At 51.7% G+C, this 16,463-nt stretch overlaps 1 protein-coding gene across 2 annotated transcripts in view; it reads right to left on the reverse strand.

The window, feature by feature from the left end:
• Nucleotides 1-216: 216 nt before the first annotated feature.
• LOC115123819 (PHD finger protein 24-like) overlaps nt 217-16,463 on the reverse strand; it is a 36,055-nt gene continuing 19,808 nt past the window's right edge. The window contains exons 5-9 of one of the 2 annotated variants that reach the window (XM_029653186.2): nt 14,161-14,363; nt 4,678-4,844; nt 3,236-3,268; nt 2,238-2,318; nt 217-2,149 (exon numbers count right to left, since the gene is read on the reverse strand). In XM_029653186.2, coding sequence (XP_029509046.1) covers nt 2,053-2,149; nt 2,238-2,318; nt 3,236-3,268; nt 4,678-4,844; nt 14,161-14,363 — 581 coding nt within the window. In that variant the 3' untranslated portion in view covers nt 217-2,052. The remainder of the gene's footprint in view (nt 2,150-2,237; nt 2,319-3,235; nt 3,269-4,677; nt 4,845-14,160; nt 14,364-16,463) is intronic. The other variant, XM_029653194.2, reaches the window with a different exon arrangement.

The raw sequence follows: 16,463 nt of genomic DNA on the forward strand, positions 1-16,463 counted from the left end.
TAAAACTCCATTTAGAGATGGATCCAATCTTTATTTTTCAGAAGAACAGTCTTGCAGTCTTGACAAACTCCCGGGGATAGTGTTCAGTGGTGTTGGTGGCAGTAGCCACTCGCAGTAACCATTTTACTCCCACCACTTCTTAGAAAACCACCAAGCCAGGAATAATGTGGATCACTCTGTGCCTTTCACGCATACTGGCGCCACATGAACACCTGAGGGGTTTCAATGAGCCACTCCACTCCACAACACTCCAGTGAGCTGCTTAGGACACAATGGTTAGTCACTATCTATATAGTACTATTGGCATTTATTTACAGTTTTACACGTTTACATTTATCTTGATAGAGCAAATAGAATCTAGTAAAGACACTAACGTTTGTTCCCTGAGCATTGGACACTTAGCAAAGAAACACGTAATACATAGAGCCCATTAGGAGGGTTAATGCCATGCATTTATTTCAGCACTGTCACATATTCCCCAGCCTTTACCATCTTAGCATTCAAGTACCAGACATTAGACCTTCATTACATGAGCATAAACATGATATACTGTAGCAAGTGGGAAAATGTATCAACATGTTCCCCTAACTAACCCAAACTGTAATGCCACTCCATAAAGCCAATACATTTCACAGTTAATGTATAAGTCGAGTCTGAAGCAATGCTACTGCAAGTATCATGAAGGCCGAATGTGTGGGCTCCAACCTCACTCATCCTACGGAGATCCCTTTTAAATGCATGGTTTCAATTCCAAGAAATAACCCTCAAAAGCTGTACAATTCTACATTTCAGTGTTCAAATCAAATATTAGAATGGCAGCAGCAGAGTATTCCACTTTGTCATGTGCAGTGGTTGTAGAAGGCTACTACAGTACAGGAGCAAATATACTTATAGGTGAATGAACAGGCCCAGCTACTGGATTAGTGTCCAATACAACAACAAATTCACAACCTTCATCATAGTCTTCGCTTAAAGATAACAAATGGATCTTAAACAAGTGAGTGTAAAAATGGAGGGTAGAATAAATAGTGTTTTAAATGCATAATAATATATGTCATTATACTTATGTGGCATATGTCTCGATATATAATATTACGTATGCACATAGCTTTTATTCCTGTTTGGTACATGTGCTGATCAGGAAGCAGTTGCACTGTCAGTCTTAACACAGAAGTCTATCCGTTCATCAACCAAGATTTGAAGGGGCTTCAAAATCTCCCTCAATGACAGAGATACTATTTTACTTTCAACAATTATGATACAATTACAGAAGATGATCCAAATAAGATGCTTGAACCAATAGCAGGTTATGTGATAGTCGTATGCTATCAATGTCATTCTTATCCAATTCAAAATTGATCACACAAAAGGTGTCTTAGACTGTAACATGACAAATGGAATGTATCAAGTAATCATTTAGTTTCCCCAACTCCGGTCCTCAAGTACACCAAAAGGTACATATTTGTGTTGTGGCCCCAGACAAACACACCTGATTTTACTTGTCAACTAATCATGAAGCCCTTGACAAAAACATCTGATTTAATTTGTGCGGGGCAACAACAAAAATGTGTGCCGTTGGGAGAAATCAAGAACCGGAGTTGGGAAGCACTGATTTAGGGGAAAGTGAGCCTCCCGGGATACCCCGAGCCTTCAAAGCACCACTGAATTGTTGGCTTGTGTGTGAAAATGGCCCGTTGCCTTTTTATCCTTAGTGTTTCATGAGTGTCTCTAACAAGTGGGTTGTCAGCTTGTGTTGTCATTTTACTGTCAGTAAGTACTTGTAGGTCATTGAATGTTGTTTTCAGTGGGCCGTTGATCGGTGGTGTCAGTGGGTCGTTGATCGGTGGTGTCAGTGGGTCGTTGATCGGTGGTGTCAGTGGGTCGTTGATCGGTGGTTGTCAGTGGGTCGTTGATCGGTGGTGTGAAGCAGGAGATCTGTTGATGGCTTGTTCTGTCCAGTCTCTTAGTAGTGCAGTATTCCTCTATTTGCTCAGGTTTGTCCCCTATAGTGCCATGGTATATGCTCTCCCAGGCAGGGTGAGGTCTCGTGGGCTATAGTGGTAGGCGGATGTGCATGGCCAAGCTGTTGGGCCGTGCAGCCAGGATGTAGATGGCACTCTCCCTCAGGAAATCTTCCCAGCTCACTGGTCTGGTGATGGGAACAGAGAGGTTAGGGAGCCAACTTCTCTAAACTGAGGCTTGCTTACTGCAAACACACAATTATATTTAGTACATACCTGTTGTCATCTTTCTGACTGCTTCTCTCACTGCTGGAGCTGGCTGGACTGCTCTCAGATATGGGGCCAACGTGGCTAATACTGCCTCAGGAAACACACACGACAGAAATATTGTATCACTATACACTACAATTGGTGGCATTGAGTTTCCAACATGTCTGCCAAGGACAAGACACCCTTTTCTTTCAAAAAGTATTTTGTTTCAGCTGTGAAGAGGTCAGGTGCAAATATAGTGCGAAACCACATTCCCACTGAAAATGTCTCAGTGGGTTACTGAGACCAAACGGCTCTCTTCCAGGCCACAGCCAAACTCATGAATTATTAAAGATAGAGAAAGGTTCAAGGTCTGCTTTGTGAACCTCTATGAAAGCTTAATACTTGAACACTTGGTTACATCCTCAATCTTCTCGCACTCTCTGGCTTAATATTATGTTTACATTATACATTCTCCGGCTTAAAATGATGTCTATCATATACTATAAGTAAGCTCTATGCAAAAGCTGTAAAAAAAAAAAAAAAAGTTTAAAAAAGATTTTAAAAAAGAAAACAGCAGCTTCTGACCTAAGAGGTGAATTAGAATGCATTCTCAGTTCTGGGCGTAGACCCTCTCACGTCAACAACTGTGTCCTCAAAGCTGACGAGTGAAGCCTACTAGAGCTTCTCACAGAAAAACAAAAGCCTATCTTTTGATCTTTCTAATGAGAGGACTGAATCGATCTTATCTAACCAACAGGGAATCATCATAGGAAGGACTCTTGGAGTATAGGCTAGACATCTCAATTGTTCTTTCAACTTTATAGCTACCACCTGTATTGTTTGATCTGTGATTTCATTATTCCTCAGGTGGACTTTATCCTGGCCATGGTGGGTGGGGGAGTGAAATGATGGGTGGAATGTCAAAAGGGAATAGGTTGTGTGAGATTACTTGTGGATTGAGGGCTTGGATGTGCCGAAGAGAAGAAAGATACGTATAACCCATGCCGTGCTGTGTCACTTACCCACAATTCACAGGAGAACACAATCCAAAGAGTCTGTGAAGGATGGAATGGCATTACATGACATATAACAATGAAGGAGGGTAACACAGGGTAGTGTATGCATGCACACACTTATTGTGAATTAATTGGTATCAGAGAGAAGGTCTAGATCACAGTGAGACCAACACTGAGATGAAGAAAGGTGAGTTATAGAAATAAAGATAGCTTAGGTAAATTATTTCATACAGCTCAGAGCAGCCCTGAACAGGGCCAGCTCTACAAGGTAGCAAAGCCGGGCCTGGTTATGTCATAAGGTACCACCATTACCTTGTTAAGGAAGCTCATCGGATCCCAGGGTGGGGTTTCTTTCCTCACAGGGGGAAAAAAAAGGTGTTCATTTTTGTAGACAGCTAATAATAACCTAGCTAGTAGATACTAGCTTTGTTACGTTTTGGTAGCGACAAGCTGAATAATTATAGGTGGTTGGCTAAGCGTTTATCAGCATGGACATCCAAAAATGGCTGGGCACTGCCAAGAGCACAAATTTTTTTTAAAAAGAGGACCATGTCGAGAGCGATCCCAAGCTCACTGATGAGCCTGCGGCAGGCCCGACCACTGAGATAGAGAAGAGCCAGGGCCTATCACCAGCAGCACAAGGGTAACATCACAACAAGCACCTGTACCTCTGTTACCCCAGTCAATAGCAACTGACAACCTGTTGCATCTAACCAAAACTGAACCGGTGGAGTTTATTGTGGCTCGAACATTCTTGCAAAGTGAAATGGCAACCACAGCCAAGCAACAACAAAATGGACCCCACTGAGTGTTCTTCAAAGACAGGATGGGCATTTGTCAGCAATGCAGACTGTGCTGTTGGCACTGAAATATGATTAAAAGTTGAGGCATCTACAGCAATGTGAGAAAATTCAGATGAAACCCCAGCAGTCAGCTTTAGTTCACATCTCTCACAGGCACAGTCAATTTGCAGCATCTCACACCATGAAAAAAACGAATATTAGTTATTTGTTTGTAGAGCAGGGTTCCCCAACTGGCGGCCTGCGATTTTCATAGATTTTTATTTTTTATTGTTGGACATAAAAGACTGAAAACACCAGTAAAATCAGCTCCAAGGGAGCTTCGGAAATCTGTTCAAGTATTCCCACGCATAATAGAGAGATACTGTATTTGATTGTATACAAATTTAAGCAAGGTTTTAAAGTATTATGTTTTAGTACAAAATTATATCCGTTTGGGCTTCTTGCAGTCAATTTGCAGTCTACAAAATATTTGTAATTATTATCATCCCGCAGCTGAATTTAGTTGATGTTCCCTGTTGTAGAGTATGAGGCGGATAGAAATGGGTCACATTGAGTAGGAGCGCCTGACTGCGAGTCTGTGACAGACATTGAATGAACTATTCAACCTCATCTCCATGAGCTCAGTCTCACCAGCGTTATGCTCACCTCACGTTGCAGGACTGGGACTCCTTGCTGAACTTCTGAAACCAGGACTGCTGGGCCCAGCGGGTCTCTGCTCCTGTGACTACACCATCTTTATCCAGGTCCAAACCCACGAACACTGACCGCACGTGGTCTCTCTCCTTAGCGCTCAACAGACGCACCAACGAGTTCTGCGAACAAGGCAGTGTTAATTTTGGCTCTCTTTTTTTAGATTTAGTCCAGTCTCATGAAAACAGTGGGCCATTTTAGTCAAATAAATGCCCTTTCATTTTAATCACATTTTTATTGCCTCATTAACCTATAGTTAACATAATCAGTGACCATGTGCACAAACATCCATAGCCTTGTCCTACCAACATATTTTAATGCATAAAATAACATAACATCCTACCCAACAGCAGAAATATGACAAACATAAACTCAGCAAAAAAAGAAATGTCCTTTTTTCAGGACCCTCTCTTCAAAAGATAATTCGTAAAAATCTAAATAACTTCACAGATCTTCATTGTAAAGGGTTTAAACACTGTTTCCCTGCTTGTTCCATGAACCATAAACAATTAAAGAACATGCACCTGTGGAACGGTCGTTAAGACTCTAACAGCTTACAGATCACAGATCAGGTAATTAAGATCACAGGTATGAAAACTTTGGACATTGAAGAGGCCTTTCTACCGACTCTGAAAAAACCCAAAAGAAAGATGCCCAGGGACCCTGCTCATCTGCGTGGAGGTGCCTTATGCATGCTGCAAGGGGGCATGAGGACTGCAGATGTGGCCAGGGAAATAAATTGCAATGTCCGTACTGTGAGATGCCTAAGACAGTGCTACAGGGACAGCTAATCGTCTTCGCAGTGGCAGACCACGTGTAACAACACCTGCACAGGATCGGTACATCCGAACATCACACCTGCAGGACAGGTACAGGATGGCAACAACTGCCCGAGTTACACTAGGAACGCACAATCCCTCCATCAGTGCTGAGGGCTTGTAGGCCTTACCAGACATCACCGGCAACAACGTCACCTATGGGCACAAACCCACCGTCGCTGGACCAGACAGGACTGGCAAAAAGTGCTCTTTACTGACAAGTCGCAGTTTTGTCTCACCAGGGGTGATGGTCAAATTCACGTTTATTGTAGAAGGAATGAGCATTACACTGAGACCTGTACTCCGGAGCAGGATCGTCATGGTCTGGGGCAGTGTGTCACAGCATCATCGGACTGAGCTTGTTGTCATTGCAGGCAATCTCAACGCTGCACGTTACAGGGAAGACATCCTCCTCCCTCATGTGGTACCCTTCCTGCAGGCTCATCCTGACATGGCCCTCCAGCATGACAATGCCACCAGCCATACTGCTCGTTCTGTGCGTGATGTCCTGCAAGACAGGAATGTCAGTGTTCTACCATGGCCAGCGAAGTGCCCGGATCTCAATCCCATTGAGCACGTCTGGGACCTAATGGATCGGAGGGAGAGGGCTAGGGCCATTCCCCCCAGAAATGTCCGGGAACTTGCAGGTGCCTTGGTGGAAGAGTGGGGTAACATCTCACAACAAGAACTGGCAAATCTGGTGCAGTTCATGAGGAGGAGATGCACTGCAGTACTTAATGCAGCTGGTGGCCACACCAGATGCTGACTGTTACTTTTGATTTTGACCCCGCCTTTGTTCAGGGACACATTATTCCATTTCTGTTAGTCACATGCCTGTGGAACTTGTTCAGTTTGTCTCGGTTGTTGAATCTTGTTATGTTCATATATAGATTTACACATTTTTTTTTTCACCTTTATTTAACCAGGTAAGCTAGTTGAGAACAAGTTCTCATTTACAACTGTGACCTGGCCAAGATAAAGCAAAGCAGTGCGACAGAAACAACACAGAGTTACACATGGAATAAACAAGCGTATAGTCAATAACACAATGTTAAGTTTGCTGAAAATAAATGCAGTTGACAGTGAGAGGAAGTTTCTTTTTTTGCTGAGTTTATATAAGAATTAGCTGGCCATGTAAATTCCTAATTCAGCCTACATAGATATTACTCATTACATTTTAAAAAACAGAGAGAGACAGAGAGAAGCACAATCACCAGATGGTGCAGCAAAGTATTGGCAGGGTAGTGTGGGTTGCACCTCGCGTCATTGCCATTGTTGTCAATATTCCACAGATGAATCGGCCACAATTGGGGTTTCGCCCAGTGATGTAGTAGAGTCACTTAACCGCATTTCCAAATCGGGAGTCCCAAGTCCCCTGTACTCGAGTCCCAGACAAAGTCCGATTCACCAATGGTCGAGTCATAAGTCCCCTGTACTCGAGTCCCAGACAAAGTCCGATTCACCAATGGTCGAGTCCCAAGTCCCCTGTACTCGAGTCCCAGACAAAGTCCGATTCACCAATGGTCGAGTCCCAAGTCCCCTGTACTCGAGTCCCAGACAAAGTCCGATTCACCAATGGTCGAGTCCCAAGTCCCCTGTACTCGAGTCCCAGACAAAGTCCGATTCACCAATGGTCGAGTCATAAATCCCCTGTACTCGAGTCCCAGACAAAGTCCGATTCACCAATGGTCGAGTCCCAAGTCCCCTGTACTCGAGTCCCAGACAAAGTCCGATTCACCAATGGTCGAGTCCCAAGTCCCCTGTACTCGAGTCCCAGACAAAGTCTGATTCACCAATGGTCGAATCATAAGTTCCTATGGCTGAAGTCTAAGTCCCTGTGCTCAAGTCCTGGCCCAATTGCTCAAGTCTGAGTCACTGGGTCCACATTAACTCAAAATAACAATATTTACCAAGTCAGTGTAGTGGAAAAAGGAAATTGGTCAATAAATTGTTTTCTATGCCTTTTCCTCTGTGCCACCAAATATTATTGGTAATGTTAACGGTTGCAAAACGTTGTTGAATGTTGCAGGTAGAAATTCCATGAATAGAAATGACGTTGTTCCTTATGCAACACGTCAGCAAAACATGTTTGTTTTACAGATCATATTTCTATATCTGAACGTTCCAAAATGTTCCGTCCTGCTGAACACGCCCTATGTTAGCTATCGCTAGCTAATGAGGTAACATAACTGAACACGCCCTATGTTAGCTATCGCTAGCTAATGAGGTAACATAACTGAACACGCCCTATGTTAGCTATCGCTAGCTAATGAGGTAACATAACTGAACAAGGTGTAGCCTAAAATGGTTAACGGGTCCGGTCCACAAGTAGCCTAGTTTAGAATGGCCTGCTATATGCTCTATGAATGTAAATGGAGTGGTTAACGGTCCGGTCCACAAGTAGCCTAATTTAGAATGGCCTGCTATATGCTCTATGAATGTAAATGGAGTGGTTAACGGTCCGGTCCACAAGTAGCCTAATTTAGAATGGCCTGCTATATGCTCTATGAATGTAAATGGAATGGTTAACGGGTCCGGTCCACAAGTAGCCTAGTTTAGAATGGCCTGCTATATGCTCTATGAATGTAAATGGAATGGTTAAAGGGTCCGGTCCACAAGTAGCCTAGTTTAGAATGGCCTGCTATATGCTCTATGAATGTAAATGAAATGCAGTGGGGAATGTGGGAAGGTTGAGGGAGAAAGACATTCAAAGACATTCTACTTTTCTACACTCAAGGGAGATAAAGGCATAGCTAGACTGTTGTTTTGCTATTGAACTGAATGCTGTTATTGTTTTTAATTTCGTAAAGCAGCTTGTGTTTCTTAACCAGGCAAAGGGTAGCTAACTAGAAGGCTGGTGGTGACTGGTTAGCTACAAGGAAGCAAGAGAGGGCGGTGGAGCTGGAGTGGAGCCTGTCTGCCCACACTCCCTGGAGCGGAGCCTGTCTGCCCACACTCCCTGGAGCGGAGCCTGTCTGCCCACACTCCCTGGAGCGGAGCCTGTCTGCCCACACTCCCTGGAGCGGAGCCGGAGCGGAGCCTGTATGCCCACACTCCCTGGAGCGGAGCCGGAGCGGAATCTGTCTGCCCACACTCCCTGGAGCAGAGCCTGTCTGCCCACACTCCCTGGAGCGGAGCCTGTCTGCCCACACTCCCTGGAGCAGAGCCTGTCTGCCCACACTCCCTGGAGCGGAGCCGGAGCGGAGCCTGTATGCCCACACTCCCTGGAGCGGAGTCGGAGCGGAGCCTGTATGCCCACACTCCCTGGAGCAGAGTCGGATCGGAGCCTGTATGCCCACACTCCCTGGAGCGGAGTCGGATCGGAGCCTGTATGCCCACACTCCCAGGAGCGGAGCCGGAGCGGAGCCTGTATGCCCACACTCCCTGGAGCGGAGTCGGATCGGAGCCTGCATGCCCACACTCCCTGGAGCGGAGTCGGAGCGGAGCCTGTATGCCCACACTCCCTGGAGCGGAGCCTGTCTGCCCACACTCCCTGGAGCGGAGTCGGAGCGGAGCCTGTATGCCCACACTCCCTGGAGCGGAGCCGGAGCAGAGCCTGTCTGCCCACACTCCCTGGAGCGGAGCCTGTCTGCCCACACTCCCTGGAGCAGAGCCTGTCTGCCCACACTCCCTGGAGCGGAGCCGGAGCGGAGCCTGTATGCCCACACTCCCTGGAGCGGAGTCGGAGCGGAGCCTGTATGCCCACACTCCTGGAGCAGAGTCGGATCGGAGCCTGTATGCCCACACTCCCTGGAGCGGAGTCGGATCGGAGCCTGTATGCTCCCAGGAGCGGAGCCGGAGCGGAGCCTGTATGCCCACACTCCCTGGAGCGGAGTCGGATCGGAGCCCATGCCCACACTCCCTGGAGCGGAGTCGGAGCGGAGCCTGTATGCCCCACTCCCTGGAGCCGGAGCCTGCCCACACTCCCTGGAGCGGAGTCTGGAGCGGATCGGAGCCTGCATGCCCACACTCCCTGGAGCGGAGTCGGAGCGGAGCCTGTATGCCCACACTCCCTGGAGCGGAGCCTGTCTGCCCACACTCCCTGGAGCGGAGTCGGAGCGGAGCCTGTATGCCCACACTCCCTGGAGCGGAGCCTGTCCCCACACTCCCTGGAGCGGAGTCGGAGCGGAGCCTGTGCCCACACTCCCTGCCCACAGCCTGTATGCCCACACTCCTGGAGCGGAGTCGGATCGGAGCCTGCATGCCCACACTCCCTGGAGCGGAGTCCCTGGAGCGGAGTCCCTGGAGCGGAGCCTGTATGCCCACACTCCCTGGAGCGGAGAGCCTGTCTGCCCACACTCCCTGGAGCGGAGTCGGAGCGGAGCCTGTATGCCCACACTCCCTGGAGCGGAGCCTGAGCAGAGCCTGCCCACACTCCCTGCCCACACTCCCTGGAGCGGAGCGGAGCCTGTCTGCCCACACTCCCACACTGCCCCACTCCCTGGGGGCCCCTGGAGCAGAGCCTGTCTGCCCACACTCCCTGGAGCGGAGCCGGAGCGGAGCCTGTATGCCCACACTCCCTGGAGCGGAGTCGGAGCGGAGCCTGTATGCCCACACTCCCTGGAGCAGAGTCGGATCGGAGCCTGTATGCCCACACTCCCTGGAGCGGAGTCGGATCGGAGCCTGTATGCCCACACTCCCAGGAGCGGAGCCGGAGCGGAGCCTGTATGCCCACACTCCCTGGAGCGGAGTCGGATCGGAGCCTGCATGCCCACACTCCCTGGAGCGGAGTCGGAGCGGAGCCTGTATGCCCACACTCCCTGGAGCGGAGCCTGTCTGCCCACACTCCCTGGAGCGGAGTCGGAGCGGAGCCTGTATGCCCACACTCCCTGGAGCGGAGCCGGAGCGGAGCCTGTATGCCCACACTCCCTGGAGCGGAGCCGGAGCGGAGCCTGTATGCCCACACTCCCTGGAGCGGAGTCGGAGCGGAGCCTGTATGCCCACACTCCCTGGAGCAGAGTCGGATCGGAGCCTGTATGCCCACACTCCCTGGAGCGGAGTCGGATCGGAGCCTGTATGCCCACACTCCCTGGAGCGGAGCCGGAGCGGAGCCTGTATGCCCACACTCCCTGGAGCGGAGTCGGATCGGAGCCTGCATGCCCACACTCCCTGGAGCGGAGTCGGAGCGGAGCCTGTATGCCCACACTCCCTGGAGCGGAGCCTGTCTGCCCACACTCCCTGGAGCGGAGTCGGAGCGGAGCCTGTATGCCCACACTCCCTGGAGCGGAGCCGGAGCAGAGCCTGTATGCCCACACTCCCTGGAGCGGAGTCAGAGCGGAGCCTGTATGCCCACACTCCCTGGAGCGGAGCCGGAGCGGAGCCTGTATGCCCACACTCCCTGGAGCAGAGTCGGATCGGAGCCTGTATGCCCACACTCCCTGGAGCGGAGTCGGAGGCGGAGCCTGTATGCCCACACTCCCAGGAGCGGAGCCGGAGCGGAGCCTGTATGCCCACACTCCCTGGAGCGGAGTCGGATCGGAGCCTGCATGCCCACACTCCCTGGAGCGGAGTCGGAGCGGAGCCTGTATGCCCACACTCCCTGGAGCGGAGCCTGTCTGCCCACACTCCCTGGAGCGGAGTCGGAGCGGAGCCTGTATGCCCACACTCCCTGGAGCGGAGCCGGAGCAGAGCCTGTCTGCCCACACTCCCTGGAGCGGAGCCTGTCTGCCCACACTCCCTGGAGCAGAGCCTGTCTGCCCACACTCCCTGGAGCGGAGCCGGAGCGGAGCCTGTATGCCCACACTCCCTGGAGCGGAGTCGGAGCGGAGCCTGTATGCCCACACTCCCTGGAGCAGAGTCGGATCGGAGCCTGTATGCCCACACTCCCTGGAGCGGAGTCGGATCGGAGCCTGTATGCCCACACTCCCAGGAGCGGAGCCGGAGCGGAGCCTGTATGCCCACACTCCCTGGAGCGGAGTTGGATCGGAGCCTGCATGCCCACACTCCCTGGAGCGGAGTCGGAGCGGAGCCTGTATGCCCACACTCCCTGGAGCGGAGCCTGTCTGCCCACACTCCCTGGAGCGGAGTCGGAGCGGAGCCTGTATGCCCACACTCCCTGGAGCGGAGCCGGAGCGGAGCCTGTATGCCCACACTCCCTGGAGCGGAGTCGGATCGGAGCCTGCATGCCCACACTCCCTGGAGCGGAGTCGGAGCGGAGCCTGTATGCCCACACTCCCTGGAGCCTGTCTGAGCGGAGTCGGAGCAGAGCCTGTCTGCCCACACTCCCTGGAGCGGAGCCAGAGCCTGTCTGCCCACACTCCCTGGAGCAGAGCCTGTCTGCCCACACTCCCTGGAGCGGAGCCGGAGCGGAGCCTGTATGCCCACACTCCCTGGAGCGGAGTCGGAGCGGAGCCTGTATGCCCACACTCCCTGGAGCAGAGTCGGATCGGAGCCTGTATGCCCACACTCCCTGGAGCGGAGTCGGATCGGAGCCTGTATGCCCACACTCCCAGGAGCGGAGCCGGAGCGGAGCCTGTATGCCCACACTCCTGGAGCGGAGTCGGATCGGAGCCTGCATGCCCACACTCCCTGGAGCGGAGTCGGAGCGGAGCCTGTATGCCCACACTCCCTGGAGCGGAGCCTGTCTGCCCACACTCCCTGGAGCGGAGTCGGAGCGGAGCCTGCCCACACTCCCTGGATGCCCACACTCCCTGGAGCGGAGCAGAGCGGAGCCTGTATGCCCACACTCCCTGGAGCGGAGCCGGAGCGGAGCCTGTATGCCCACACTCCCTGGAGCGGAGTCGGAGCGGAGCCTGTATGCCCACACTCCTGGAGCAGAGTCGGATCGGAGCCTGTATGCCCACACTCCCTGGAGCGGAGTCGGATCGGAGCCTGTATGCCCCACTCCCTGGAGCGGAGCCGGAGCGGAGCCTGTATGCCCACACTCCCTGGAGCGGAGTCGGATCGGAGCCTGCATGCCCACACTCCCTGGAGCGGAGTCGAGCGGAGCCTGTATGCCCACACTCCTGGAGCGGAGCCTGTCTGCCCACACTCCCTGGAGCGGAGTCGGAGCGGAGCCTGTATGCCCACACTCCCTGGAGCGGAGCCGGAGCAGAGCCTGTATGCCCACACTCCCTGGAGCGGAGTCAGAGCGGAGCCTGTATGCCCACACTCCCTGGAGCGGAGCCGGAGCGGAGCCTGTATGCCCACACTCCCTGGAGCGGAGTCGGAGCGGAGCCTGTATGCCCACATTCCTGGAGCGGAGTCGGAGCGGAGCCTGTCTGCCCACACTCCCTGGAGCGGAGTCGGAGCGGAGCCTATCTGCCAACACTCCCTGGAGCGGAGCCTGTCTGCCCACACTCCCTGGAGCGGAGCCTGTCTGCCCACACTCCCTGGAGCGGAGTCAGAGCGGAGCCTGTATGCCCACACTCCCTGGAGCGGAGCCGGAGCGGAGCCTGTATGCCCACACTCCCTGGAGCGGAGTCGGAGCGGAGCCTGTATGCCCACATTCCCTGGAGCGGAGTCGGAGCGGAGCCTGTCTGCCCACACTCCCTGGAGCGGAGTCGGAGCGGAGCCTATCTGCCAACACTCCCTGGAGCGGAGCCTGTCTGCCCACACTCCCTGGAGCGGAGCCTGTCTGCCCACACTCCCTGGAGCGGAGCCTGCCTGCCCACACTCCCTGGAGCGGAGCCTGCCTGCCCACACTCCCTGGAGCGGAGCCAGTCTGCCCACACTCCCTGGAGCGGAGTCGGAGCGGAGCCTGTATGCCCACACTCCCTGGAGCAGAGCCTGTCTGTCCACACTCCCTGGAGCGGAGCCTGTCTGTCCACACTCCCTGGAGCAGAGCCGGAGCGGAGCCTGTCTGTCCACACTCCCTGGAGCAGAGCCGGAGCGGAGCCTGTATGCCCACACTCCCTGGAGCAGAGCCAGAGCGGAGCCTGTCTGTCCACACTCCCTGGAGCGGAGCCTGTATGCCCACACTCCCTGTATGCCCACACTCCCTGTAGCAGAGCCGGAGCGGAGCCTGTATGCCCACACTCCCTGGAGCAGAGCCGGAGCGGAGCCTGTCTGTCCACACTCCCTGGAGCGGATTCTGTCTGCCCACACTCCCTGGAGCAAAGCCGGAGCGGAGCCTGTCTGTCCACACTCCCTGGAGCAGAGCCTGTCTGCCCACACTCCCTGGAGCAAAGCCGGAGCGGAGCCTGTCTGTCCACACTCCCTGGAGCAGAGCCTGTCTGCCCACACTCCCTGGAGCGGAGCCTGTATGCCCACACTCCCTGGAGCAGAGCCAGAGCCTGTATGCCGCCACACATCACTTTCTCCCCTGCAGCTCACCAGCTGATGCAGGCTGTGTGCCAGGTGTGGCATGTACATCCCGTTACTGAACAGAACTGCACTGCGCTTCTAATATTTATTGTGCTTATCACTGAAAAGCTCTCAATCTCTCCAAAAACTATTTTCCAGTCCACTTAGATATGATTTTGTCTCGTCTCGTTTTAGACATCTGAAATTAAAATAATGTTTTTTTTAGTTATAGTTTCTGGGTCAATTTAGACAGTTATGGTATCGTCAATTGCCACTGAAAAATAGGTGTTTGAGTCACTATTTCTGTTGACCAAATGAACACTGGAACATGGGAATCGGGAGTATGTGAGTGTGTGTGTTTGATGGGTTTTGGTACCTCTGTGCGGAACTTCCTGAGCACTCCCAAGGACTCATGGTATAGGAAGTCAGACCACTCAATCTGGCCCCTCTTCTCTGAGTCCAGGGCAGCGAACTGAGCCAGTACCTCCTCTTCCTGCTCATCAGACAGGTCCTTCTCAAACAGTTGCTTGGACACAAAGTGGCGGTACTGCAGCAGCTCATCTGACACCAGGCACGACTCTACACAGCAAGAGCAAATGAAAGAAAATTAATCTCCACAAGCAGTGATCCAAAATACAATTAGTTTATGATTCATTTTACGAAGGTGAAATGCCTCTTGTTGATTTCCCTTCACAAAGTAAGAAACAAGGCTGTAATAGTGTGCAGTTTTATAGCTACCTGTAAACAGACAATTGCTAACAAATACATACAGTGGGGAGAACATGTATTTGATACACTGCCGATTTTGCAGCTTTTCCTACTTACAAAGCATGTAGAGCTCTGTCATTTTTATCATAGGTACACTTCAACTGTGAGACGGAATCTAAAAATAAAAAAATCCAGAAAATCACATTGTATGATTTTTAAGTAATTAATTTGCATTTAATTGCATGAGTATTTGATACATCAGAAAAGCAGAACTTAATATTTGGTAAAGAAACCTTTTTTTTGGGGGGGGGGGAATTTGACCCCTTTTTCTCCCCAATTTCGTGGTATCCAATTGTTTTAGTAGCATCTTGTCTCTTGTCTCATCGCTACAACTCGGGAGAGACAAAGGTTGAACGTCATGTGATACACAACCCAACCAAGCCGCACTGCTTCTTAACACAGCGCGCATTCAACCCGGAAGCCAGCCGCACCAATGTGTCGGAGGAAACACCGTGCACCTGGCAACCTTGGTTAGCGCGCACTGCGCCCGGCCGCCACAGGAGTCTCTGGTGCGCGATGAGACAAGGACATCCCTACCGGCCAAGCCCTCCCTAACCCGGACGACGCTAGGGATATTGTGCGTCGCCCCACGGACCTCCTGGTCGCGGCCGGTTACGACAGAGCCTGGGCGCGAACCCAGAGTCTCTGATGACACAGCTAGCGCTGCAGTACAGCGCCCTTAACCACTGCGCCACCCGAGAGGCCCCTGTACAGAAACCTTTGTTTGCAATTACAGAGATCATACCTTTCCTGTAGTTCTTGACCAGGTTTGCACACACTGCAGCAGGGATTTTGGCCCACTCCTCCATACAGACCTTCTCCAGATCCTTCAGGTTTCGGGACTGTCGCTGGGCAATACGGACTTTCAGCTCCCTCCAAAGATTTTCTATTGGGTTCAGGTCTGGAGACGGGCTAGGCCACACCTTGAGATGCCACTCCTTAGTTGCCCTGGCTGTGTGTTTCGGGTCATTGTCATGCTGGAAGACCCAGCCACGACCCATCTTCAATGCTCTTACTGAGGGAAGGAGGTTGTTGGCCAAGATCTCGCGATACATGGCCCCATCCATCCTCTCCTCAATACGGTGCAGTCGTCCTGTCCCCTTTGCAGAAAAGCATCCCCAAAGAATGATGTTTCTACCTCCATGCTTCACGGTTGGGATGGTGTTCTTGGGGTTGTACTCATCCTTCTTCTTCCTCCAAACACAGCGAGTGGAGTTTACACCAAAAAGCTCTATTTTTGTCTCATCAGACCACATGACCTTCTCCCATTCCTCCTCCTGATCATCCAGATGGTCATTTGCAAACTTCAGACGGGCCTGGACATGCACTGGCTTGAGCAGGGGGACCTTGCGTGTGCTGCAGGATTTTAATCCATTACGGCGTAGTGTGTTACTAATGGTTTTCTTTGAGACTGTGGTCCCAGCTCTCTTCAGGTCATTGACCAGGTCCTGCCGAGTAGTTCTGGGCTGATCCCTCACCTTTCTCATGATCATTGATGCCCCACGAGGTGAGATCTTGCATGGAGCCCCAGACCGAGGGTGATTGACCGTCATCTTGAACTTCTTCCATTTTCTAATAATTGCGCCAACAGTTGTTGCCTTCTCACCAAGCTGCTTGCCTGTTGTCCTGTAGCCCATCCCAGCCTTGTGCAGGTCTACAATTTTATCCCTGATGTCCTTACACAGCTCCCTGGTCTTGGCCATCGTGGAGAGGTTGGTTGAGTGTGTGGACAGGTGTCTTTTATACAGGTAACGAGTTCAAACAGGTGCAGTTAATACAGGTAATGAGTGGAGAACAGGAGGGCTTCTTAAAGAAAAATTAACATGTCTGTGAGAGTCGGAATTCTTACTGGTTGGTAGGTGATCAAATACTTATGTCATGCAATAAAATGCTAATTAATTACTTTAAAAT

This window comes from Oncorhynchus nerka, linkage group LG4 (genome assembly GCF_034236695.1).
Source record: "Oncorhynchus nerka isolate Pitt River linkage group LG4, Oner_Uvic_2.0, whole genome shotgun sequence".
Taxonomy (NCBI): Eukaryota; Metazoa; Chordata; class Actinopteri; order Salmoniformes; family Salmonidae; genus Oncorhynchus; species Oncorhynchus nerka.